This window comes from Asterias amurensis, chromosome 7 (genome assembly GCF_032118995.1).
Source record: "Asterias amurensis chromosome 7, ASM3211899v1".
Classification (NCBI taxonomy): Eukaryota; Metazoa; Echinodermata; class Asteroidea; order Forcipulatida; family Asteriidae; genus Asterias; species Asterias amurensis.
The window spans coordinates 22,501,955-22,527,901 of NC_092654.1; the positions used below are offsets into that span (position 1 = coordinate 22,501,955).

At 38.8% G+C, this 25,947-nt stretch overlaps 1 protein-coding gene across 1 annotated transcript in view; it reads right to left on the reverse strand.

Annotated features, from left to right (window-relative positions):
- The window catches only part of LOC139939368 (TPR and ankyrin repeat-containing protein 1-like), a 56,228-nt gene extending 32,986 nt beyond the window's left edge, over positions 1-23,242 (reverse strand). The window contains exons 1-20 of the mRNA XM_071935189.1: positions 23,028-23,242; positions 21,347-21,609; positions 20,467-20,632; positions 19,333-19,433; positions 17,948-18,066; positions 16,721-16,860; positions 15,013-15,398; positions 13,586-13,720; positions 11,797-11,841; positions 10,529-10,913; positions 9,502-9,681; positions 8,897-9,150; positions 8,257-8,440; positions 7,653-7,976; positions 6,031-6,348; positions 4,854-4,939; positions 3,538-3,784; positions 2,543-2,734; positions 1,549-1,863; positions 407-541 (exon numbers count right to left, since the gene is read on the reverse strand). Coding sequence (XP_071791290.1) covers positions 407-541; positions 1,549-1,863; positions 2,543-2,734; positions 3,538-3,784; positions 4,854-4,939; positions 6,031-6,348; positions 7,653-7,976; positions 8,257-8,440; positions 8,897-9,150; positions 9,502-9,681; positions 10,529-10,913; positions 11,797-11,841; positions 13,586-13,720; positions 15,013-15,398; positions 16,721-16,860; positions 17,948-18,066; positions 19,333-19,433; positions 20,467-20,632; positions 21,347-21,609; positions 23,028-23,118 — 4,066 coding nt within the window. The 5' untranslated portion in view covers positions 23,119-23,242. The remainder of the gene's footprint in view (positions 1-406; positions 542-1,548; positions 1,864-2,542; positions 2,735-3,537; positions 3,785-4,853; positions 4,940-6,030; positions 6,349-7,652; positions 7,977-8,256; positions 8,441-8,896; positions 9,151-9,501; positions 9,682-10,528; positions 10,914-11,796; positions 11,842-13,585; positions 13,721-15,012; positions 15,399-16,720; positions 16,861-17,947; positions 18,067-19,332; positions 19,434-20,466; positions 20,633-21,346; positions 21,610-23,027) is intronic.
- Positions 23,243-25,947: the final 2,705 nt, after the last annotated feature.

A 25,947-nucleotide genomic window follows, 5' to 3' on the forward strand; every position in this document is an offset into this window, starting at 1 on the left:
TGTTTCAAAGTGTGATTAAAAACAAGCAGACCCATGGTGGTATCGATCGTAGCTGAAAAAAAATATGCAAAATATTCTTGCAAGAACCCAAGGTTGTACATGTACAAAATTGTATAATAGGTTAGGGTAATAATGCCCTCTCGTGATAACATGTAGATTTAGACGGCCACTTCAAATTAATGTTTGACTGATGGCACTTTTTGAGTACATTAAATAGATTGTGTATGTACGATATTGCCACTTTTGGAATACACAAATTAGATCGTACATGTAAAACCTTGGCACTAATAAACAAGTTAAAAACAATTAACTCTAAAATATAAACCTCCAATATCTTCCACAGGTCTTATCCTCTGTATAAATAAGACAATTGTGACAATTTCTCAAGGACTCCTGAATGTCTTACCAGCATCCTCTTGTGTCTTATCTTGATGAACAAACGCTATGTCTCTTGGCAGCCATGGCTCACCAATCTCCGAGGCCCTCTGCCAATACTTGAAGAACTTTGTCCACATTCGGTACAAGCAACAGGTTGTCTTTCCTATATTAATCAAAAGTAATCCAAACTTTGTTTACAAATAAAACAGCAAACAAGTTTGTTTTTTTGCAATCATGTTATGACAGAGCGGGAAGATGAATTAAACTTTAATTGTTTAAAGGCAGTGGACACTATTGGTAATTACTCTTAATAATTATTAGCATAAAACCTTTCTTGGTGACAAGTAATGGGGAGAGGTTGATGGTATAAAACATTGTGAGAAACGGCTCCCTCTGAAGTGAAGTAGTTTTCGAGAAAGAAGTAATTTTTCGCGAATTTGATTTCGAGACATCAAATTTAGAATTTGAGGTCTCAAAATCAAGCATGTGTAAGCACACAAATTCGCGTGACAAGGATGCTTTTTTTTCCCATCATTATCTCGCAACTTCGACAACCAATGCAGCTCAAATTTTCACAGGTTTGTTATTTTATGCATATGTTGAGATACACCAAGTGAGAAGACTGGTCTTTGGCAATTACCAATAGTGTCCACTGTCTTTAAAGGCACTGGACATCTTTGGTAATTGTCAAAGACCAATATTCTCACTCGGTGTATCCCAACATAAGCATAAAATAACAAATCTATGAAAATTTTGGCTCAATTGGTCGTTGAAGTTGCAAGAGAACAATGAGAGAAAAGGCACCCTTGTTGCACAAATTTGTGTCCCTTCAGATGACAAAGCAGATTCAAAAACTTCAATGCGAAATTACCTTTTGTCTCAAAAACTACTTTATTTCAGAGGGAGTCATTTCTCACCATATTTTATACCATCAACAGCTCTCCTTTAATCGTTACCAAGTAAGTTTTTATGCTAATATATATTTTGAGTAATTACCAACCATGTCCAGTGCCTTTAAAAACTAAAACAACAATTTTTACCGCAAACAAACTGAGGAGTTTCATTAAAAATAAATATTCTTTCTATCAACTTTTAAAACAAAAAAAACTAACTACTTTTATGAAACACAAAGAAGAGACATTGATTATTAATTTGTTCTTCATTCTTCACCTGTTCCACTTCTGCCGAGCAATAAGAGAGACGAGGGCGGTTTCATCTGCAGATTGATAATCGAATGCTCGAGTTCCGTCACACGGAACGGGAAATCCACCTTCACATTACTGTCATTCAGCACGGCATTTACGAGCGTGGAGGTTACGGAGTAGAACTTCATGATGTGGTACTCGTTCTCTCTGGAGCTGGCGGGAGGGAAGAATGGTTGAGGGGGCTTCTTGGCATTGTCCTGGAAGGATCGCCCTTTCCGCTCTGGGGAGCTTCCGGTGATCTCCCTGAACAACGTTGGTAACCGTTGCTGAGTTTTACCTCCTTAGGAAAAAGCAAAACATAGTCGTAGAGCCGTGTCACACGAGACAACTTTTAGAGGCATCTTGGAGGCAACCAACTGCAGTGCATGCTACAGGACCACTCCGGTAGCATACAAGTAACAACGTCTTACGATAACAAAATATGTGAAAAATCAACTGTGAATGCTTCTCTTCTTTGAGATTGGCTGGAACTGGTCGCCTGTAAACTACCTGTAAATTGCCTGCGACACGACCCATAAAATATTGACGCAATACAAACGTTGCATTGTATAATACATTTATTCTGCTACTGTTATTCACAAATCTGGGTCATGACCCTTGTGCCCTTGAGCAAGGCACAAAACCCTAAGTAATTATTGCTTGGTAAAGAGTTGGGAAGGTATGTAGTGTATTTTGCTCTACCATGTCTACCAGCCATGCTTCTAGTTTATGATAACCATGCCTACATCCTTATTGACTGTAATAATAATAATATAAAAATTTACATTTATAAATTAAGGGGTTACCCCGTTTCAGCCCCAGGAGTAGGGGGCAACCTGCCCCTGGAGACAGTTGATTTTGGTCATTTGCCCAAAATAGCTAAGTGTAGCCCCTCTCCTTGAAGTGGCCGTACACCTTGTGGCCGTAGACCTTGTGATAATAAGCGATATATCATAAAATATAAAATCTTAAAAACTTACCAGTTGGGACTTTGTTACTCATTCCAATCAGATTCTTACGGATGATACATTCTTCGCCTCTCTCCACCGACTTGACAATGACCTCGATGGCATGTGACACTTTGTCATGGTCAAGGACAATTTCCCATATACGGATGACCTCTGAATAGACTCTGCCCCCTGCTACAGCCATGCCTTCAGAAGAACTGTCCTCTGCAATTGGAATAATTGATTATAAGAATAAAGATAGGCAAATGCAGCTTAAGTTACCAATGTTAAAAATGGACTGTCAAAACATTGGTAATACACAAAAGAGAATAGCATAACTAAAAAGCGGCTAAATGACTCGGTCATAAAAACAGAACTCAGAAAATGTTTTCTGTGCACATCTGGCAAAATTTTCCCTCTACCATTGTTTTGGTTGATCTGTTTAATATTTCCATGAAGACATATCACATGAAATGTCCGCAGTCGACATAGAGGGCGTGCACCGCATACACAGACGACAATTGAGCTCAGCATTTCCCAAGTACTACTTCAATGTCCAGAGTTTTCCTTCAATAAATCAAAATTTTTGCTCAAAATTTTCTTTTAAAATTTCTGACAGTCTAGACTTTTATCTCTGCTTTTCAAATTCAAAACCGAGGTAATAACTAGTTCTTATGTATGGCATTTTACAACACTGTATCAATGCGCTTTACATTAGTGCTCTGGTCATTGGGCCCAAAACATTCCTTTCACGTTTCTCAGCTCCCTGGGGAGTATACAGCCCGCGCCGCCGTATGCTCATAAGGTTTTTACAAACACAATACCAACTTCTACCCTCACAGGTACCCATTTTATATCCCTGTGTGGAGAGAAGAAATTATAGTAAAGCGTCTAGCTCAAGGACACACAAGTCACAACTTGGATTCGAACCCACACTGCGATGACTTAACAACCAGAACTTAAATTTGGTGCTCTTAACCGCTCGGCCATGACACCCCATACACGACACCAAGGCTGAGCTATCTCACCTGAGGCAAGTCTTTTATCACACTCGTCGCTACATCTTGGTGAGAAGGCTATCGCCAGCTCCCACAGGATGCGACTCCCTCTGTTCAGTCTAGCCTCGTAAAGCTTCATGTTGTGCTGCTTCGGTAGTCCCTCAAGGGGCTTACAGAGACGCCCTCGCCAGGTCCCGTTACCAAGCATCTGAATCTTGCGGATTGACGTCTCCTTCAAGCTGTGTAGGACTTGCTTGTCACGTAAGAACTTCCAAACCTTTCATGAGGACACAGGATTTTGTTTAATAAGACCAACTTTATTTTCAAAAACTCACAAGCTGTTCCTTAGTGTAAGATTTTACACTTTGCATGGTGGAAAAACGATATGGAAAGGTTTGGGGTAACACCAAGTAATGACTATCTCTAAATGAGTTGGGGTGGTTCTGAAAAGATCCGTTGGTTTCAACTCGATGTTTCGATCAGTAAGCTCGACAGAAGACGATCAGAGCATACTGATCGAAAAACGTTGAGTTGAAACCAACGGCCACCCCAACTCATTCAGAGATAGTCATTACATGGTGTTACCGCAAACCTTTCTATAAGCTGTTTCTTATTTGTTCATTGTTTGAGTCTGCTTTTATATCTTTATACTTTACACATGATTTAAAAAAAACCTATACTAAACCATTTCATATAGGATTTGAAACTTTGCATGGTTGGTAAGCCTAATGGTGGAAGCATAATCAGCTGAGGGTTTGTGACAGCACGTGTAAATCACTTTTTAGAAGTGCTGCTTCTGAGAAGAACCAGTGGTCGACAACTCAAGGTTTCGATCAGTATTCTCTGATCGTCTTCAAGAGAATGCTGGAATCTGTTGCTGGATGTTGCTTAGGCACTGGATATAAACTGGTCTTCTAGTTGGTCTTCCAGCAACAGAGTAAAGCATCTTTCTACAGACGATCAGAGCACACTGATCGAAAACGTTGAGCTGCTAACCAACACTACTCAAAAGAGATTTATGGATGATGCTCCTGCAACTTCAACTTACAGATGGGTTCCACAAGGCGTCATCGGCCGCCATATTTGATGTATTAACACTGGAAAAGTTCATGTGTAAACGTGCTGCGCGTGACTCTCAGCTAATAGTAGCTCTTCACGCATGCACAATTCATCGAATATGGCGGCCGATGACGCGCATTGCAATCCATCTATTAAACCATTTGAAAGCATGTTCTTACATACATGAGCAATGTCAGCTTTATAAAATAAAATACATTTTTTTGAAAGCCTAAGTGTTTTCAATAATTTTGTCTTTATAACCACAATCCCACTGAATTCACACAAACCTTGGCAGTGCATTCCACTTCCCAGGTGAGATCGTCGAAGATGCTGGCGTTGATTATGATTTCCTCATCCTCATCCTCATCTTCATCTGGGTGTTGGGGAAAACAAGTTATGTTCATAATTAATATGGTCACCATTAGGCCTGGGCGAATTATTCGAATATCCGGTTAATGGCGAATAGGTTTTCCTATCCGTAACCGTGAATGCCTTTTTTGTCTTAACCGGATATCCGCATAGGGCGCAAATACCTCTATACAAACCGGATAATTCTGTAATAACAACCGAGTAACCGGATATTCTTTAACTATCCGAATATCCGCGGACGTCGGGCGACAACGGATATAAATGTTTCGTCTGAATCCTTATGAAACTTCTGTTAAGACAGCATAAAACAGTATAAATTAAGTATTTAACTATGCTCACCTCCGTGAAGAGTTAAAACAATGACATTTCTGACGTAATTTGTCCAAAGATTACACAAGTTTTCCTTCACGTAGAGTCAATTACGATCAAAAGAAAAAGCAAATCGCCATCTTTAAATTAGATCCGGTCATTTTTATGAATGAACCGAGTGACACTGTCTAAAACTAATATCAATCCGCCCATAAGATCTCATTCACAAACGAACAGCGCCCTCTATTGGCAAAGAAAAATATTTTTTTTAATATTTTTTTTTTAAATAGCGCCCTCTCGTGGCGAAAAAATTATTCGAGTATCCGGTTAATTTCGGATAGTTGGCCAGCGGTATCCGAATAACAAAATTTCACTATTCGCCCAGCACTAGTCACCATGGTTCAGTGGTTAGACTGCAGAACTTTCAATCACAAAGTTGTGGGTTCAAATCCCACCAAGCTAACTGTAATCTTGTAACTGAATCACAGTTTATTGATTTGTGCATGTCACAATTATAGATGTTAAACCAATGACCGTATGTATGAGAGAGATTGGCTGTTGCCAGCTTGGTGTTGATACTCCCTTAAAATAAAGTGTGTGCACTTAAAGGAAAAAAAGAAGTGACTAGCATATTGAGCTTTAAAAGTCATTATATTTTTAGGAATCAAGTAGTAAACATCAAGGGAAACCAAATTGGTAAAATTTCAATAAATTTTTGCTTGCTCGTTATCACTTGTTCACCCCCGTTTTTTGTATAGATACTATTAATAAAGTCTGGTTCCCAACCTTCATTGTCAAGAACCTCCCTAAACTCATCGTCCACTTCATCTTCATCATCAATAGTCGGGTTGCCAAGCTCTCCGTTTCGTTGGGGAGATATCGCAGTCTTTGGCTTTCTCGTTGTCACTTCCTCTAGGCCTGGTTGCTTAGGAACATAAGCAGGCATCAGATAGAGCAAGGACTCAACCTCTTGCTTGAGGCGTTCCTTCCGAGGGACATGCTCGGCGGGTTGTTGGGAGGAGTGCTGTCCATCACGACTGTGGGGCTTGACTCCATCGTAGTTTTCCCATTCCTCAGAATAATCTTCAGATGATGCAGTATCACCTTGAAAATCACATCAATAAATAAAATATAAAATACGGTTCAAGATTGTGCAGGTCACTTTGTTGCCTTCTTAAAGACACTGGACACCATTGGTAATTGTCAAAGACCAGTCTTCTCACTTGGTGTATCCATGTGTATCTCAACATATGCATAAAATAACAAACCTGTGAAAATTTGAGCTCAATTGGTCGTCAAAGTTGGGAGATAATACTGAAAGAAAAAATACTTTTGTTACATGAAGTTGTGTGCCTTCAGATGCTTGATTTCGAGACCTCAAAATTTAATTCTGAGGTCTCAAACTCAAATTCGTTGAAAATTACTTCTTTTTCGAAAACTACGTTACTTCAGAGAAAGTCGTTTCTCACAATGTTTTATACTATCAACCTCTCCCCATTACTTGTTACCAAGTAAAGTTTTATTTTATGCTAATAATTATTTTGAGTAATTACCGATAGTGTCCACTGCCTTTAAGATTGTGCAGGGCATTTTGTTCTCTTCTTAAACTATTGAATTAAATAACTTAACCCATTCTGTAAAATCTTTGTGAAAAATGTTGACTGTGAATGTGTTGACTATCTTTCAATTCTCTTTTGAGAGCGTCGAAGTACATTGCGCATAAACACAAATGAAAAAGATTTTCTCTGAGTGCTTGTTCAACTCATTTTGATTCTGGTCTAGTAAAAACAAATCTGGTCCAGTAAACATATTGAGCTGTAAGCCATGTAACCTTGTGGATTCATCCAAATGTTAGCCCTGTTCGGGAACTTTGACTGATTGTAAAAACATTATTCGGTCAGTTTCTACATCTTGACTAGCTGGACGAAAAGAACCAGTTAAAGATAAATTTCATTTCCCTATCTACTAGGATGAGAACATCACTACAACCTCCGACTACCTGTACCCTATAAATTGAACAACATCTCTTCACACTCTTCAGTCTCCTGACGATGACTAGAACAAGCTAATCAAAAACTTGAGACCAAACTTGAGACCAAAAAACTCACTCCGCGGCAGTGGAATGAGTAACGAAAAGTCCCTTCGATCCACTAAAGAGAAAGTAGTAGTCCTGCCCGGTTTCCTACCTTCCACCCAGGTAGTAGTTAAAAAGCAGGACAGAACTGAAAAGTTTCCCGAATAAGAAAAGTCTACTCTGCAGTAGTGGAGAAGTCTCCCGAATTCCCCCCAAATCTACTCCGCTGTAGTACAATATAAAGCAAGACAACTTTTCAAAAGAATATAATCTACCTGGCAAGTAGATACACACGGTGGGTATCGCAAACCAAATATACATGTATATCACTTACTTGTTTTGCCTGTTTTGCTCATCATGTCCCTCTTATCGTCACTGTAGTACTTGGCAGCATCAGCAAGAAACATGTAGCGTCGGTCGGTGTTCTTGATCATATCGAGGGGTACCTTCCCTCCGTGGTTCCTAAGCCTAGGATTCACCTTGTGTGAGCTGAGTAGCTTGACAACGCTGGTCGATTGAGTCTTGGTGCCCTTGCTGAGGGCCAAGTGGAACAGGGTGTTGCCGCTGCGGTCCCTGGCGTTCTTGTCAAGGTACGAGACGGAGGTCTCATCAGAAGAATACGTAGTCAGGAGTAACTCCAACATGGAAAACTTGCGGTCTACAAAACAAACAATTAAGACGGCGTAACACTTGTGTCTTTGAGCAAGGCACGTTATCATAATTGCTTCTCACCATCAAGGATTACAAATGGGTACCGGCGAGAGCTGGGGAGTAATCTATGATGGACTGCCATCCTGTCCAGTGGGAAGGAAACTGGATAAAAATACCAGCTTGATGATTCATATTGGCTCGGGACAATCTTTACTTTACAACGACGTTCATCTAGAAAAAAATGTTAAATTGAACCCAACATAAAACAGGACAACTAGTCTCCTTACCATCTTGTAAAATTCCAATTTTCAGCGCAGCATGTAAAGGAGTGTCACCCACATCAACGACCAACTGCGAGGGCGCCGCTCCGTATTTCAAGAGAAGGTTTACGAGAGAATAGTAGTTATTCTGGAGGCAGTAAAGCAGTGGAGTCACGTGGTCATCCAGAAGACCGTTAGGTTTAGCCTTATTCTGGGGAAGCAAAAATAGATTGAATCTTTGAAACTCTGTTTGTTAAACTTATATTACAAAATGATTAGTTAAGAGACGAGGCTTAGTTATACAGGATGAAACATTACAGAATCTCTAAAGAATCTTTAAAAAAAACGGATGTTGACAAATTTTCCTACACCTCTCCTTTATTTCAGGTCCTTTGTCATCCAAAATACCTCAAATTAGAAGTCAACAACCCGAGGTCACAATTTAGGAAAATTATTTTCTTTTCTTGGGCTCGCAAATCTGTCTAGAATAGATTATTTTGAGGGCCTACAAAATATTAATGAGGCTGATGCTCCGTTTTTCCTTATAAAGTGGGGAGCACCCTCCAGTGACAACAAACCACATATAAACTGATGTAACAAAAGCAGTCAATGAAATAAAGATAATTACAGGAGAAATCTTTGACCATTCACAGGCCGGGCAGCTAACCTGTAACAAAGCTTCAACCATCGGAAGCCTCCCTGGTGCTTTAGTCAGAGACTCCCACGCCAACAGGAACGCTAAGATGGACACGCACGACGCATCACACCCATACGCTACTCCCTTGCTGTTCTGGTGTGCACTGCTACTCCCTCCGACAAACAACATAAACAAACTCCACCATTTGTGTTCCTTGGCCAACTCTTTCACCGCCTCATTCCAGAAGGTTGGTGGGGCAGCACACTTTGTTGTTGGGCGGATTTCTGTAAAAGAAAATTAAAGAAGATTCCTTTAAAATAAAGTTTCATTTTAATTAGGTATATCCTTTACCATAAACAACTTCAGTTTTAAATCATCTTTGTAAATCTTGTTTTTGAATATTTGTGTTTCATATGCGATCGATTTCTTGTACTCTAACTCTTTGTAATTTGTCTATTTAAACTCTTTGTAATTTTTCCATTTAATCTCTATGTAATTTGACTGCAATTCAGCCTTTGTCTGCGATGGTCTTTGTTTATTAACAAACATTTAAAATCAAATCAAATGACTAAAATTGGTCTAGCTGCAAAAATGTTCCCGGTATTTTACTTCATTAATCTCGTTGTAATCTTTACCTTGAACCTCTTCCAGGGAAAGCAAAAGTGCTTTCAGGCAGCGGTTAACATCCCGATACAAGAATGTATGTTCATGGTGAAGGCCGATAAACTCCAGAAACAGATCCACTGCCTCGTCATGTTTGCCTTGTTCTTGACATTTCAATCCTTTCTTGTAAGCGTCAAGTCTGGACTCCTCCTCTATTCATAAAGAAGAAGGAAAAAAAACAGATTTGGTTTAAACTCTATAGTGTAGACGAATTTCACCTCTCTAAATGTTTTCTATGAAAAAGAATTAAAGGCAGTGGACACTATTGGTAATTACTCAAAATAATTATTGCCATAAAACCTTTCTCTGTGACGAGTAATAGGGAGAGGTTGATGGTATAAAACATTGTGAGAAACGGCTCCCTCTGAAGTGACATAGTTTTCGAGAAAGAAGTAATTTTCCACGAATTTGATTTCGAGACCTCAGATTTAGAACTTGAGGTCTCGAAATCAACCATCTAAACGCACACAACTTTGTGTGACAAGGGTTATTCTTCTTGCATTATTATCTCGCAACTTCGATGACCGATTGAGCTCAAATTTTCACAGGTTTGTTATTTTATGCATATGTTGAGATACACCAACTGTGAAGGCTAGTCTTTGACAATTACCAATAGTGTCCACTGCCTTTAAACAAACACACATCAAAATCAACTTGCTTCAATAATGAATGTTAGGTGAGGTAGCACCATGTGTATGTCCCTTTTGAGTAATGGTGCTGAGAAGAGTCGGTGGTTGACAACTCAACATTTCGATCATTATGCTCTGATTGTCTTCAGCAGTTGATCAGCAGAGCATACTGACCAAAACGTTGAGCTGTCAACAATTGGTTCTTTTCCAAGCCAAACACTACTCAAAAGAGACTTAAACATGGTGCTACTGCAAACATCACCTTATTATACTCCCACCATGCAAAGTTTCAAATCCTGCTTAACAATAAATGAATGTTTAACCTGCTTACTGCGAGATAAACTGAATTGAACACCACTTGCAGCTGTACCTTTCTTTTGCTGCAGCTCTCTCTTCTCTTTCCGTTTTAAATTTTCCTTTCTCTTCTTCTCCTCTTGCTTTCGTCGTATCTTCTGCTGACGTGCACTTTCTTTCTTCTTCCTCTCTACCTCTCGTTGCCTCTCGTCTTCTATCTTTTGTCGTCTTTTGCGTTCCTCTTCTAGTCGTTCCTGCTCCTCCTCAAACAATTTCACCTGTCTCACTCTCTCAATCTCCTCAAACATTTCTTCCCTCTTTCTCTTTTTTTCTTCTTCTCGCCGTTTTTCTTCGGCCGCCTCTTGTTGCTTTCTCAGCGCGTCTTGTCTTCTCTTTTGGGCCTGCCTCTGTTCCCATTCTGATTCTGTCTCAGTTATCTGCTCACGTTGCCAAGGTGGCTTCTACAGATACAAAATGAGTTTTTTTCATGAGATATGGCCTAACACCTCAAGGCCCGAGGGCCACTTCAAGGAGAGTACAACATTTCACTTATTTAGGGCTGTCAACCCAAATTAAATGTTAACGGGCACATTGCAACCTACTCCTGGAGCTGAAACAGCTCCCCCACACCCCTTCACAGTCTGTAAGGATACAGGCATGAGTATCATCCACTAGGAGCAGAATGCACTACCTTCCCAAATTTGTATGATACAATTATGTTTTAAGACACTGGACACTTTTGGTAATTGTCAAAGACCAGTCTTTTCATTTGGTGTACTTTTCATCTCAACATATGCATAAAATAACAAACCTGGGAAAAGTTTAGTTCAATTCGTCGTCAAAGTTTCGAGACAACAATGAAAGAAAAAAACAACCTGTCACACGAAGACCTCAAAATCTAATTCTGAGGTCTCAAAATCAAATCCGTGGAAAATTACTTCTTTTTCAAAAACTACGTTACTTCAGAGGAAGCCGTTTCTCACAAAGTTTTATATTATCAACAGCTACCCATTACTCTCGTTAACAAGTGAGGTTTCATGCCAATAGTTATTTTGAGTAATTACAAATAGTGCCTTTAAGTGCCTGCTCATGTATAGTCTTTTATCCCTTTAGCACTCATGCACTATTCAACATAGCGTCAATCACTCCTCACAATAAGAGTAAATATTAATAGTAAACTTGCGGGTACAACCATGAGTAAAATCTCTTTTGAAGGAGTGGTGGCTCACAAGAATTCACAAGAATTTTGGCCGTGCCAGGGAAACCCTCAGATAACTTTCATTAAGATTAATTTCTTTGAGATCAACTTTTTGAATGGATAAATTAAAATAACAATAGACTCACCTTATCGCCAAATATTCTGCCAGCATCAAAAAACGGTGCTGGTTGCTGAAGATAAGAAATTTCATACAAAATTATTTTTCAGGAGAAAGTACAGTATCGTTAAGTGTGAATTATTTGTCATCTCTATACATTTGGTTTGCGATAACACCATGTGTGTATCTACTTGCCAGGTAGAGTTTGTTCTTTGAGAACCGTCTTCTTTATTCTACTACCACAAAGTAGATTTATCGGATGTTCATGAGACTTCTCAGTTCTGAAAAGAAACGTCCTGCTTTTTAACTACTACCCGGGCGGAAAGTATAGAAAATTGGCTGGGACTACTACTTTAGCTTATAGGATCATAATTAACTCTACTACTGCGGAGTCAGTTCCTACGTTGTAAATTAGTCTCAAGGTTTTGATTAGCTTGCTCTAGTCATTGTCTGGAGACTACCGCAAACCAAAAAGATATTGATAACTCACCGTGCAATGTCACAAATCATATAGTTGTAATCTCACAAGCATTTTAAGTATAGGCGTGCAAGTCTTGCGCTCTTCAAATTTTTTTGTTTTGAAAACATGGGTTCCAACTAACATGTATGTATGTCATTTCATGACTTAGCAGCCTAGTGCAATAAGTTCACCAGGGTGTGGGTTCGAATCCTGGGCATGACAATTTAACCACAATTGCTTCTCTTCGTGGCGACAGACATATTGGCAGCAGGGAGCTGAGATGGGTCAATGAATTGACCAAAGTACTATTGAAACATGCACGTGTGAAAGTCTACCATTGGCTGAGAGTCGTGCGCAGCGCCCACACATTTCCATTGTTTTACATCAAAGATGGCGTCAAGTGCAATCCATCTCTTGGGCGAGACTTGCGAAGTCTAACACTGCACCAAATCTGGTGGTCAAGTTTTAGGACAAAAAACAGTGTTTTGCATGGGCTTACTTTGATTGCAGCTAGGTGATTTGTAAAAAGTTTTAAAAGAGGATTTTTCTTTCATCAATCAAAACCTCAGACAGAAATGTTTTCAATTGAGAATAATAAAACAATAATAACAGATTCTTATACAGCGCATTTCACAATAAACCGTATCAATGCGCTTTACAATTGTCCCCTGGTCATTGGGCAAATAACATCCCTTTAAAGCCATTGGACCCTTTCGGTAAACAGTGTTGTCCAAGGCCCACACTTTGTGAACCACAATTTCTATATTAAATAACAAACCTGTGTAAAATTTAGGCTAAATCGGTCATCAGAGTCGGGAGAAAACAACGGAAAAACCCACCCTTGTTTCCGCGCGTTTCGCCGTGTCATGACGTGTGTGTTTAAAATAAATCCGTAATTCTCGTTAACGAGAATTTATATTGTGTCACTGTTTTCTCAAAAAATAAAGGATTTCATGGAATAATATTTCAAGAGAAGTATTTCACCACTACCTTTTGTAAACCCCGAAAGTTATTTGTAAATCTGTGAACTTTAAATTTTTTTCTGAACCCAAAGGGTACAATGGCTTTAATCTTTCTCAGCTCCCATTAGGGAGTATACAGCCCCGAGCTGCCGTGGCGCTCCAGTGGCTTTTCATTCACAACATCAACCTCTACCCTCGCAGGTATCCTTTTATACCCCTGGGTGAATAGAAGTAATTATAGTTAAGTATTTTGCTCAAGGACTCAAGTCTCACGTCAGGTATTCGAACTCACACTCCGGTGACTTATCCACCTGAACTTGAATTCAATGCTCTTAACCACTTGGCTACGACACTCTACAATTGGCAGCAATATGAGTCTTTACTTTAAAACTAACCCGTGGTTGGTTTAGGCGAGGTTGGTTTAGGCGAGGTTGGTTGGATGAAAACATTTTCTTTGGATCAAAGAATGGCTGTTCAGGACTTGGTGGACGAGTTGGGAACCTGGGACGAGGGTATTGCTGGTGCTGAACCTTCAAATTATAAAAATAAAGAGAGTTAAAAAAGGGTGTATATTTACATCGATTAAAGGCAGTGGACACTATTTGTAATTACTCAAAATAGTTGTAAGCATAAAAACTAACTTGGTAACAAGAAATGGAGAGCTGTTGATGGTATAAAACATTGTGAGAAACAGCTCCCTCTGAAGTAACATAGCTTTAGAGAAAAAATTAATTTTCCGTAAAAATATTTGAATTTGATTTTGAGACCTCCGATTTAAAATTTAAGGTCCCGAAGTCAAGCATCTGAACTCACACAACTGTGTGTGACAAGCGTGTTTTTCCTTCCATTATTATCTTGCAACTTCGGCGACCAATTGAGTTCACATTTTCACAGGTTTGTTATTTTGTGCATTTGTTGAGATACACCAAGTGAGAAGACTGGTCTTTGACAATTACCAATAGTGTCCATTGTCTTTACATCGTTCCAGTACCCCCTGCTAAAACATAAGATTCGAACTGCCTCTAGTCACCGGGCAATCTCGGTGGTCTAGTTGGTATGACACTAGTCTAGAATTGCAAAGGTCGTGGGTTTGAATCCCACCCAAGTAATATGCCTGTGATTTGTTTTCACAGCACTCAGGAAAGTTCGGAGTAGACCTGTACAGTGCTAACACCCAAATAAGAGTTTATACACAAAGAACAATTTACAGCAATATTTGGGAAATATTACATTTTTGCCACAAAAAAAAAGACAAAAGGGGAGCACATAGACTGAATTGCTTTTATAATATATTTAATGGGCATCTTGATGGTAGCTACCTGACATATACCATCCCCAAACCCGACAGATGCAGACGAGGGCACTCAAACCAATTTAACATTTTGGCTCCCAGCTCACATATTTATGGCAAAGCTTTTTTCCCCTGAACCAAGAAGTCTTGGAACAACCTGAAGCTGTCAACCATTGCTCAATCGTGTCTAACAACATTTAAAGCTGCTGTTCTCAATGCCCCAGTCCTCCCTCCGCCACAAACAGTCAAAACTTTGTCATGGGAGTATTTTGGAGGAAAACCAGCCAAGAAACAAGAACAAACTCAAAGGCATCTTGAATAGCTGATTGGCTTAGAGGTGATCCATTCACCTTGGTCACTTCTTTCTGATTGGTTAAGGAAACGCATTTTTTTTACTGGTGACAGTGACTGTTAATATTTGTTTGCTTAATTGTTATGCATTTCTTTCCTCCGAGAGGGAGGGAGATGGTCATTAAAATGAGATTTAGAAAACTTTCTCAAACAATTTCACTTCAAATTAAAGTTGCTTACATTTCCTGGGTTGTATGGGAATCGTGGCTGTCCCCTCTGTTGTTGCTGTGGTGGTGGGCTATACTGCTGCTGCTGCTGCTGTTGCTGTTGTTCTTGCCAATTAGACGTTAATCTCTCCCACTCCATAACAGTAGCCCGCAGTAAGCTATACACCTCACTGTGAGCCCTTACAGCAACATCCAAAGGCTTCTGATCATGTCTGTCCGTTCTGGTTGGATCAATGCAATACTTCTTGAGGATGATTACAACGACTTGAGTATATTGAAACGGACATGCCGTCTTGGCGACGACGTGAAACAGAGAATAGCCGAACCGATCCGTGGGGTTCCTCTCGGCGCTGGTTTTGTAGACATGCTGGAAGAGATACTCCAGAAGGTCAACCCAACCTACGAGTAAAAAATAGCGTTGCATCAGTGAAAAAAACATTGTATCACGATGCTCTGCGCAAAAAACATTGGGCAATGTTGTTACTTGCACAAAACTCTGTGCAAAACGTTGTTGCTAGAATTTAAAACGCCACATCTTGCATGAAAATGCTCTATACAAAAACTTTGTATCACGATTGTGGAACATTGTAACTCAAACAAAATTGCTCTACAAAAACATTGTATCTAGATTGTCAACCTCAAAGCAACCATGAAAATGCTCAGTGCAAAAGCATTGTATCTCAATGCGCCTTATTTTAGACCGCGCGAGGGCGCTATACATAGTATTTTTATCACTTCCGCGAGTATACGCGCTTCACCCTGCACAGATTAATAGGCAATCTGTCACTTCTGTTGCCATAGTTTCAATTTGCTTAAGAGATGGATTTCAACAGCTCCTTTCAAAATCTTACTGGGTATAAAACCTTACTGGGTAACGAGTAATGGGGAGAGGTTGGTAATATAAAACATTGTGAGAAACGGCTCCCTCTGAAGTAGAGTAGTTTTTGAGAAAGAAGTAATTTTCCACGAATTTGATTTCGAGACCTCAGATTTAGAACTTGAGGCCTCGAAATCAAGCATCTGAAAGCACACAAGTTCGTGTAACATTGGTGTTTTTTCTTTTATTAAAATATCCCAACTTTGACGACCGATTGAGCTCAAATTTTCACAGGTTTGTTACTTTATGCATATGTTGAGATACACCAAGTGAGAAGACTGGTCTTTGACAATATCCAGTAGTGTCCAATGTCTTTAGTAATTGTTTTGGGTACGAATGAATATACCCCCGGAAGTAATTGAGAGCGCCCTCACGCGGTAAAAATATGTCCCATTGTTCTACCTCATATCAGAGATGAAAATGCTCTGCGCAAACATTGTTTCTTGATTTTGCAACATGGTATCTCACACAAAATTACTCTATGCAAAACTCGATTGTGCAACATCATATCAGGCCCCAAAAATGCTCCATACAAAAAATTTGAATATCAATTGTGCAAATTCATATCATGCAAGAAAATGCTTTGTTTAAAAACATTGTAACTTGACACGTATTTGTTTGTGTGCACATCTGGGTTATTTGTAGCAGATTTTATTTTTTAAGCAAGAAACTTTCAGACTCACATGCAAAGTGAATGCGATTTTAGGAGATGCAGAGTTTTTGCAGACACAAATAGAAACTAAATAGTATCAAATAAAATGACAATGACAAACACATATAAGTTTCTGGTTTATACAAAATCTTTTGGGAATACAACAGAAAGTAAAAATCCAACTTAACTGACCAGTTTTCAAGGTGTTTTCTACGGCAAAGTGAAGAGGCGTATCACCTTCCTTCTGGGAAAGACCTTCGACCTTTGACCCATGTTTGATGAGCGCAAGCAGAAGATGCATACCCCATTCCTTGTGTTTAATCATAACGTATCTATGGGAAAGAAGTAGCTTTGTTTATATGTAGGAAACAAAATTACTCTAATAGATGTTAATTTACTATTAACTTGAATTTTTTAATTTCGGATTACAAAAGGTGGACACATCTTTAACCACAAAACAGCTTTTTCTTTTTCAGTGTCGTAGCCGAGCGGTTAAGCACATAAATTCAAGCTCCAGTGGTTGAGTCTTTGGGGTGTGGGTTCGAATCCCAGTCATGACACTTGTGTCCTTGCGCAAGATGCATTCCTATCATTTCTTTTCTTCACCAATGGGTATAAATAATCAAGAACAGTATTTTCCACTGTTCATTTATCTCAGCCACAGCTCATGATTTAAGAAGTATCAACTGTCACAGAGAAAGAACAAAGGCCAATCAACTTTTTGCATGGCCAGATATAACATGACCAGTTTGGGAACCTGGCATCACGCCTACCTGGAGCTTGCACTTCAGCAACGATGACCCCAAAATTAGACATAAACAATTTTGTAGTTCCGCTCGCCTTTGGTTTTTTAGCCCGCCACTAACTTTGGTCTAGTTACGTACAACCCTGCTCAGGAACTGTTCAGGTCAACATCCAAAACCTCTGGGGAAGCAAATATCAACTGCCAACCCTCTATTATGTTATACTTGTAAATCGTTACTTCATTTAAAGACAGTGGACACTATTGGTAATTGTCAAAGACCTGTCTTCTCACTTAGTGAATCTCAACATATGCATAAAATAACAAACCTGTGAAAATTTGTGCTCAATGGGTCGTCGAAGTTTGGAGTGAATAATGAAAGAAAAAAAAACACCCGTCACCCAAAGTTGTGTGCTTTCAGATGCTTGATTTCGAGACCTCAAATTCTAAATCTGAGGTCTCAAAATCAAATTCATGGAAAATTACTTCTTTCTCGAAAACTACGTTACTTCAGAGGGAGCCGTTTCTCACAATGTCTATCAACAGCTCTCCATTGCTTTTTACCAAGTAAGTTTTATGTTAAAATAGTTTTTTGAGTAATTACCAACAATGTCCACTGCCTTTAAATAAACATCACAAATTAAGTACAGTAGCTAGGGCCTATTAAATAAACCTGCCTTGTCAATGGTTTCAGTTCTATTGATGCTGTGTTGCAACCTGTAGCCACACCACCGTGTCCGACATCATAGGATTTGCCTGACTGTATCCCACCCCGGAGAAACAACAAGCGTAGTTCCTAACAGGAGGGGAAAGCAAACAATAATAAAACAAATTAATAATTTATTCATTTATAATGCACCCATTCCATAAAATGTACACATACGCATAACAAAATAATTCAGGCATTCAACTGCCCGTTGAAAAAAAAAAGAGGACAATTTTCAAAGGCACAACGCACAAGTGCGGAGCGAGGCAGCCGAAACGCCACGGGACATGATACCCACAATGATACCCTAGAAAATGTTGAGGTTTATTATGCTTTTAGGTGCATTGTTAGCATGTACTAGGCTTATTTCACATGATTGTAGTTGTACATTGATGTTGCCAGGCATATATTAGGCTATGAAAAAAAATCCGGAAAAAAAAACAGGGACAAAAAATAATAATAAAGTTTTTTGTTAGTTTTTCGGTTTTTTTAATCATTTTTTTACATTTTTTTTTTTTTTTTCACGTTAAAAAAACAAAAACATGGAATTATTTTAAGTAATAATCAATAGTGTCCACTGCGTTTCATGAACCAATTCCAGGGATTTTGAGTGACCAAGACATACTGGGTAAAAATCACACAGCAAGATCAATCACCCCGTGGAACGAGGCTGATACAAAAGCCCTTCGCTCGGCCCAAGTGCCTTACCTTAACCAAGAGTGCTGGGATGGGCAAACTTCTAAGCACACTCATAGGTTAAGGCATGGCGCTGGGGCCGCGCAAACAAGAATCTGTGCAAGCTGAGTACACCATCCAAGCGGTTCTGGATAGAGCTGACTGCTGGGGCCAAGCGAACAAAAGCCCTTGGTTTAAGCTTGGGCGATACCACGATATTATCGAATATCGCGATATTAATTTGGACACGATTTCGATATCGGATGGATTTGGTTTTAATCGAAATATTGATATATCGCGATATATCATCGCAATAATTGCGATATATCGATATATCGATTAAATATCGCGATGTATTTGCTAGCTGATACCCCATAGATTTGGAGTAAAACGAGAAGAATAGGTCATTAGAACACCTCTCTTATACTAGGACTGTCTCTTCTACAACTTTCACTTGGAGTTTTAAGACTGATGATGTCAAACTTCATTAATCGCGATTATATCTAATAAAATATAATAAATATTTTATTATATCAAATAAAATATAATAAATATAATAAAATAAATCGATATCGCCCAAGCTTACCTTGGTTTAATGATGGGGTTGTCAGTCGAAACAAAACAAGGAAGGATTTACAATGGTTTATTAAATGGTTTATTCAAGAGAGTGCATGTACTTACATCACAGCTATTTTTCTTGGCTAGCTTTTGGACAACTTGGGTCCATACTGATAGGCTGGCACTAAACGACCTGAACAGATATTGACTTTTCGGCCAGCGATCTAACAATTGGAAACGCAAACATATCAAAATTAACAATCAAACTAATTTGTGAAATGGTTGTTTTTCACAAATTGCGGTTTGTATTTTACAAAACAGATTAAAAAGGTAGGCTACGATCTTGGGGAATTTTTTTTTATCACATTATTTATTATCGATTAGGAATTTTTCCGCCCATTTAGAAATTCTAGGCCAAACTTTATCATACCCATTACAATAACATAAACCTGCCACAAAAAACATGTTTCCTGAGTCAGTTTATTTATTTATTTATTTATTTTTTTTGGGGGGGGAGGATGATGAGAAACAATGAATGCCAGATGTTCATGGTTTGCTGGGTTTTCACAAAAGCTTCGAATTACCAAATGGCCTGATACAACCTTGAACATCCTGTGTATTATTATTATGTCTGACCTCACCAACCAGGATACATTGTAGATTGATTGCAACATTTTAAGAGCCATATTTCCTGCATGTGACAACATTGTACAACAAAACAGTGTACTGGCGTGTCGTGGACAAGCGAAACCGAACTCAAGCTCTGATGTTTGTGACCAGCAGAAAGTGGTTTCAACCCTTGTGTCCTTTAACCCTTTTTTGGTGCACAAAAAACATGTCAAATTAGACTTTTATAAACAGTCATAACTTAAAAACTCCAACCCCCAAATAAACCGCCCTCATTCAATTGTTTAGAGTGAGTGTTGAGTTTTCGTTTGGTGTAATGTTCAACAGGGGGTACTATTGACAATTTTGAGACGAAAACACGGTTGAACATTGTCTTTTTTTAAACTAATCTGTGCACCAAAGGGTTAAAAGCATTGACACTTTTAACCATTATTGCTTCGTCCTTTGGATGGGAGATAAAGCAGTAGGCACCGTGTAGTGAAAGCACGCAAAAGAACCCGGAACACGTATCCAGCGCTCCTGGTTTGATTGGTGCAAATTGCGCCACAGCAACTTGTAAACCATGGTGCTATAAAGGAATTATAAAAGGGTTTTTTAAAAAAACAGAGTTGCTGTGACAAACACACTCACCCCACAGCTTGACTGCAAGGACTGTGATTTCAGACGCAAACTCAACCCGATTAGAGAACGAGCCATGATCACTGCCGATGATCTTGGTGTATCCATCGATCAGGGCCTCCATTGCTTCATCCTCACGGTGCAAGTGTTTCATCACGGTAGCAACTCGATAGTAACCCTATGTGAAAAGAACCAACAAGTAAAACCAGTAAGAACACGGTCTCACATACATAATAATAATAATAATAATAATAATAATAATAATAATAATAATAATAATAATAATAATAATAATAATAATAATAATAATAATAATAATAATAATAATAATAATAATAATAATAATAATAGACTTTGAGTTTGGTGCTCTTAATCGCTAGGCCACGACACATTTATGTCGTGTTTATGTGTTGTGCGATCATACATGATTTGATAAACTTCAGTGCAAATTTGGGCTTAATCCATTGTTGGAGTCGGGAGGGAAAAAAAGCTTTTTTAAAAACACTTTTTTTTCCTCTTAATCTTTGTTGTAACAAACATTTTTTTACGTTTTTTTCAAATATGACTAAATTTCACACACAAAATTCTAATTCAATTCAATTCAATTCAAAAATTCTTCATTAAAAATGTCTCGCAGTTAAAAACTGAACTGCACATGCCAACACCAAATAATATGTTAAAAAAAATACATCAAATAGAAAAATATAATAAGGATAGTAAACAAAAAAATTCATTATTATACCTCAAGTCCAAAAAACATTGGTAAAAACCCAGGCACAATTATTCAATCAATTTGAGCTTTGAAACCAGTGCGCTTTCAGACCACCATTAAACAATGTTTTTTATCCTGTATTTATACCATTAATTAAATGGCTGCAGTCTACGATCTTACCTTTGCAAAGCTAGGATCAATTTTGACACAAGCAATAGCATCTTTAAACGCATTGGGAAAATCTTGACAATTGATGAACGCCAAACAACGATTGCTATGAAGTAAGCAAATCTCATAATTGTTCAGGAGATTAATGCCGGACTCTTCACAGTTGCCACAAATGTTCAAAGCCTGGGTGTACACATACACGGCATGTTGCGGATTTGAGTTGATAACGCTGTTCCCAAGTTGTTTCAGACCTTCCACTTCATGGCGTAATTCTTCTGTAGTGTAAAAACAATATGATGTCTGAAGCTTTATTTTAGATAGTAACTATTAGCGAGGGGGGGGGGGCACTCTCTGTTAAGTCCAGCCCCAGTTTTGTTCGTGTGGCCAACTCCAAATCCTTGAGTAGGCCACACCAAGGCCACACAAGTGAAACTCTGGATATCTTTCCGTATGGTGCCACCACTTGTTCACTCCTTTTTACAAAAAGGGATAATGAAAAAGTGGTGGCGCCATACAGAAACTTTTCCATAAAATTAAAGGCCAGGACAAAATTAATTACATTGTTGTTTTTAAAGGAACACGTTGCCTTGGATCGGTCGAGTTGGTCTCTGAAAAGCGTTTGTAACCGTTTTTTATAAAATGCATATGGGTAGAAAGATGTTGTAAAAGTAGAATACAATGATCCACACAAACATGCCTCGAAATTGCGTGGTTTATCCTTTTACCTCGTCGACTAACACGTCGGCCATTTATGGGGGTCAAAATTTTGACTCCCATAAATGGCCGACCATGTTACTTCGCACAGTAGAAGGAAAACCACGCAATTTTGAGGCAAACTTGTGTGGATCATTGTATTCTACTTTTAAAACATCTTTCCAACCATATGCATTTCATAAAAAACGGTTACAAACGCTTTTGTTTTGACCAACTCGTCCGATCCAAGGCAATGTGTTCCTTTAACTCTACTTTCAGATGGCAATCGACATAAAACTTAGCAATACGTGCCCATGGTGAGTGCTTGTTGTAGGCCAGAGTATTAGTTACTAAAAGGGAGTCTGGCGAAATGTACCGTTTTTCACAAATCCCCAAGGCCCAACAAGTTTTATTGGTATTATTGGAAAGCTGACAAAATTGTACATCATGTACTTTGGTTTCTTGCATTATCTTGAAAAAAAGAGCACCCTCCAGGGTTCTTAAGAATATACATATCTGGTCCCGAAGAAAATGCGAAAGTAAACTTAATTTTTCAAAATTTTACTCCAGCTTTTTCCAAGATATATTTTTTTCTATGGATTTATTAATCTTTATTCTTCTGGAAAACTAAATACTTGTTTGATTTGGACAAGGTTAACGTTATCAAATGGTGAGTTATTCACAGCTATCTTTCCACACACTAACGTTTTACAAAACTGCCATTTTGACGGACTCGCTAGCTAAATAGCTAGGGAGTCGCTCTACTCCTAGAACTATCTATGCGGTTTCGTTCCGCTATCGTCTCCCGTAACGGAAGACGATAGCGGAACGCGTAGTAAAGTTCTAGGAGTAGAGTCCCCCCACCTATGTGTGGTCAACTCTCTGACTTGACAGTTGACCACGCAGCTAGTTGGCGCTAAACCATTGAGCATGTTGAGCAATGACCTGTGTATAACACTGTGTGTGTATCGTCGTGTGTGTAATGTTTAGTGTAGCGTACCTGGGTGTACAGGCGACGGCCATCCTGGTGGGTTTTTGTGGTGGGAATGGCGTGGCAAATCACCCGGTGCAGGCCTTCGTCTAGCATTCATCTTGTTCTGTATTGGTCTCTGAACTCCTTCGAATAGAACGTTTAACTCCTAAGTCCTACGTTCATCTTCAATACGTTTTAGTTCTGTAAAAAACTGCGCCATGTTCTAACTGTCACTCTGTTTATTACTGCTGTTTATTGCGTTGAATTTGTTAGAAATGGGGAAATCCCGGCTGCTTGCACACCACCACCACGCGCAGCATGCAGTGTGCACACACACGTGGGTGACATCACTTCATACATGAAACTGCTAACTGGTACCCGGTCCAAGTCCGTTGTGTGTTTTTACCAGACGAGCGGCTGCCCCCCCCCACCCCCCCCCCCCTTTTCGAAGAACAAAATTCATGAGGGGAAGGAAAAGAAAGGAACGTTGTTAAGAAACTAAGAATACAACTTTTCGAAAGAAGACTGGGGAACAAGAAAGGGAGAAGGGAAAATATACATGGAATCACATATAGGTTTTTTTCTGGGCCAAGTAGCTAGCTATAGACTATGGCTATAGACCAAACAGTTTTACGAAGTTTTTTAAGGAGGGTAGTTCGAACGTTTTGAAGTAGTTTGGTACCCAGCATTTCGAAATTAATCACGTGTCAGGCGCCACGGTGTCGGCCTATTTATAATTAAAACGGAACAAAGTGGCACTTAGTGATATAATATTGTGTTCTAAAAGCACTAAACGATGCAGTGCCCTCCAAAGAATTAATTATTATTAATTAATTAATTAAGAACCAGATAACATCCACATCTCTCCATTACATTCTTGTTATCGGGTAAGTTTTGATGCTAACAATTATTTTGAGCCAGTTACGGTGTCCACTGCCTTTCATCGATGCATTATTAAACTTTTAATGGACGGCTCTCCAAAAATGACCACCGAGACGTATTGTTTAAGCGCAAATTGTTCTTATCAATACTTAATTGTGTTATGCCTTGAACCGAAGCAACCTTTTCAACTGAGTGTAGTATCATGGCTCTCCTTTCACCGCCGAATGATAATTTCGCCCCCATGCATTATAACCTCGTAGGAACACGTCCTCTTGGATTGTGCGCTGGACTAAAGTATTAAATAAATAGGCCAATGGTCGTACAGATGTTTTAAAGTAGAAACTTAATTCAAACAAAATATCCTTCGAAATTGCGTGGTTTTCATTTATTCCGTGAACTAACAGGTCCGCCATTTTGTGGAGTAAAACGGTTTGGTGATGTACAAAAATGGCGCAACGTGTGAAGTAAAAGTAAAATCACACGTACAATGTCGAGAGAGATCATTGTAAACCATTTTATTGACGTGTATACACCTTTTCTAACCACTTCAGTTCACACAAACGCTTTTATGGCCCCAAATCCAAGGCGACCATAACATGTCCCTTTTTAACGGCAGCTTTATATAACTACCCCTTGAATTATGCATTAGCGGCATTAACTAGCTTTCCATTTCAAGGTTTGTTAATGCTATCTTAGGAACTAGAAGCTCAGTAATTATTAATAATAAAAAAAACAATATTATGAACTATCGTATGCAAAGCCAATGGCTATTCAAAAGCTGACCCATCACCGTGCATGAACCGTGTATACCTTGGCTAAGTTGTTCTAAAGTCAACTTAAAAAAAAAATCTGTTTGTATTTAATGGAGAACCTGTTGATACACAGACCATTCAATCTCATGGTGTGATTAACGTCCAAGAAGGAATTATGCCGAACGGAAGAACCTTTTGTTTTTGCCTTCTCCTTTTCCCTGCAGAAATCCCCCTTTTAGCCTGCCTCTTTCACTATTTATTAGTTTTTCTCCCTTTTTACATCTTATGTTGTCCTTCAACTCCCATCTTCTTAAGGTCAAAATCCCTTCCCCCTACCCCAAGGGAACTTTAAAACCAACGGTTCTTTCCAGAACCACCCAACTCATTTAAAGACAATGGACACCATTGGTTTGTCAAAAACCAGTCTTTTCACTTGATGTATCTCAAGTATAAAATAACTAACCTGTGAAAACTTACTCAATTGGTTGTCGAAGTAGCGAAATAAAGAAAACTCACCCCTGTCACACGACGTTGTGTTCTTTCAGATGCTCGATTTCGAGACCTCAAAATCTAATTTTGAGGTCTCGAAATCAAATTCGTGGAAAGTTACTTCTTGCTCGAAAACTACGTCACTTCAGAGGGAGCTGTTTCTCACAATGTTTTATCCTATCAACCTTTCCTCATAACTCGTTTTCAGGGAGGTTTAATGCTAATCATTGCTTTGAGTAATTACCAATAGTTTTGCATGGTGTTATCGCAAACCTTCATAAATTTATATTTCCAATACATCATTTGCATTTTCTGTGTTCTTTCTGATGCCCCTCCCCTTCTCCCATTTCCTTGTATTTCCACTTCACTGCTTATGTTACACTATACATGTGCCAGTTCATGCGTGTTGTCAAGGTCAATTAGCCTTCCGAGAAAGACTCTGCTATAGTGTTGAAAGGTCAGCCCGTTAACATTTTTTTTCTGGGGGGGGGGCATTTTTAAACCAAAAAACATTCCAGTCTCCTCATCACAAACCGAAGTTGCTGAAAAATTACATTTTGAACAGTAAATCAACAGAATTATTGCTCAAAAGATAAATAAGGCTGACTGTTTTTCATACTACTCGGCTTTTTCAGTAAATTAACAGTAATGATTGAATAATATAGCGTCATTAAAATGGAAGGGCGTTTTGATATCATTAAAGGCACCTGGAAATAGGATTTTCTTTCTTTTAAACATAAGAGTATATGTTTATTAACAATAAAACAATTTTTTGAGTAATTGTTTGTCACGATTTATATGTTAAAAAAATTAATTAAGTGCTT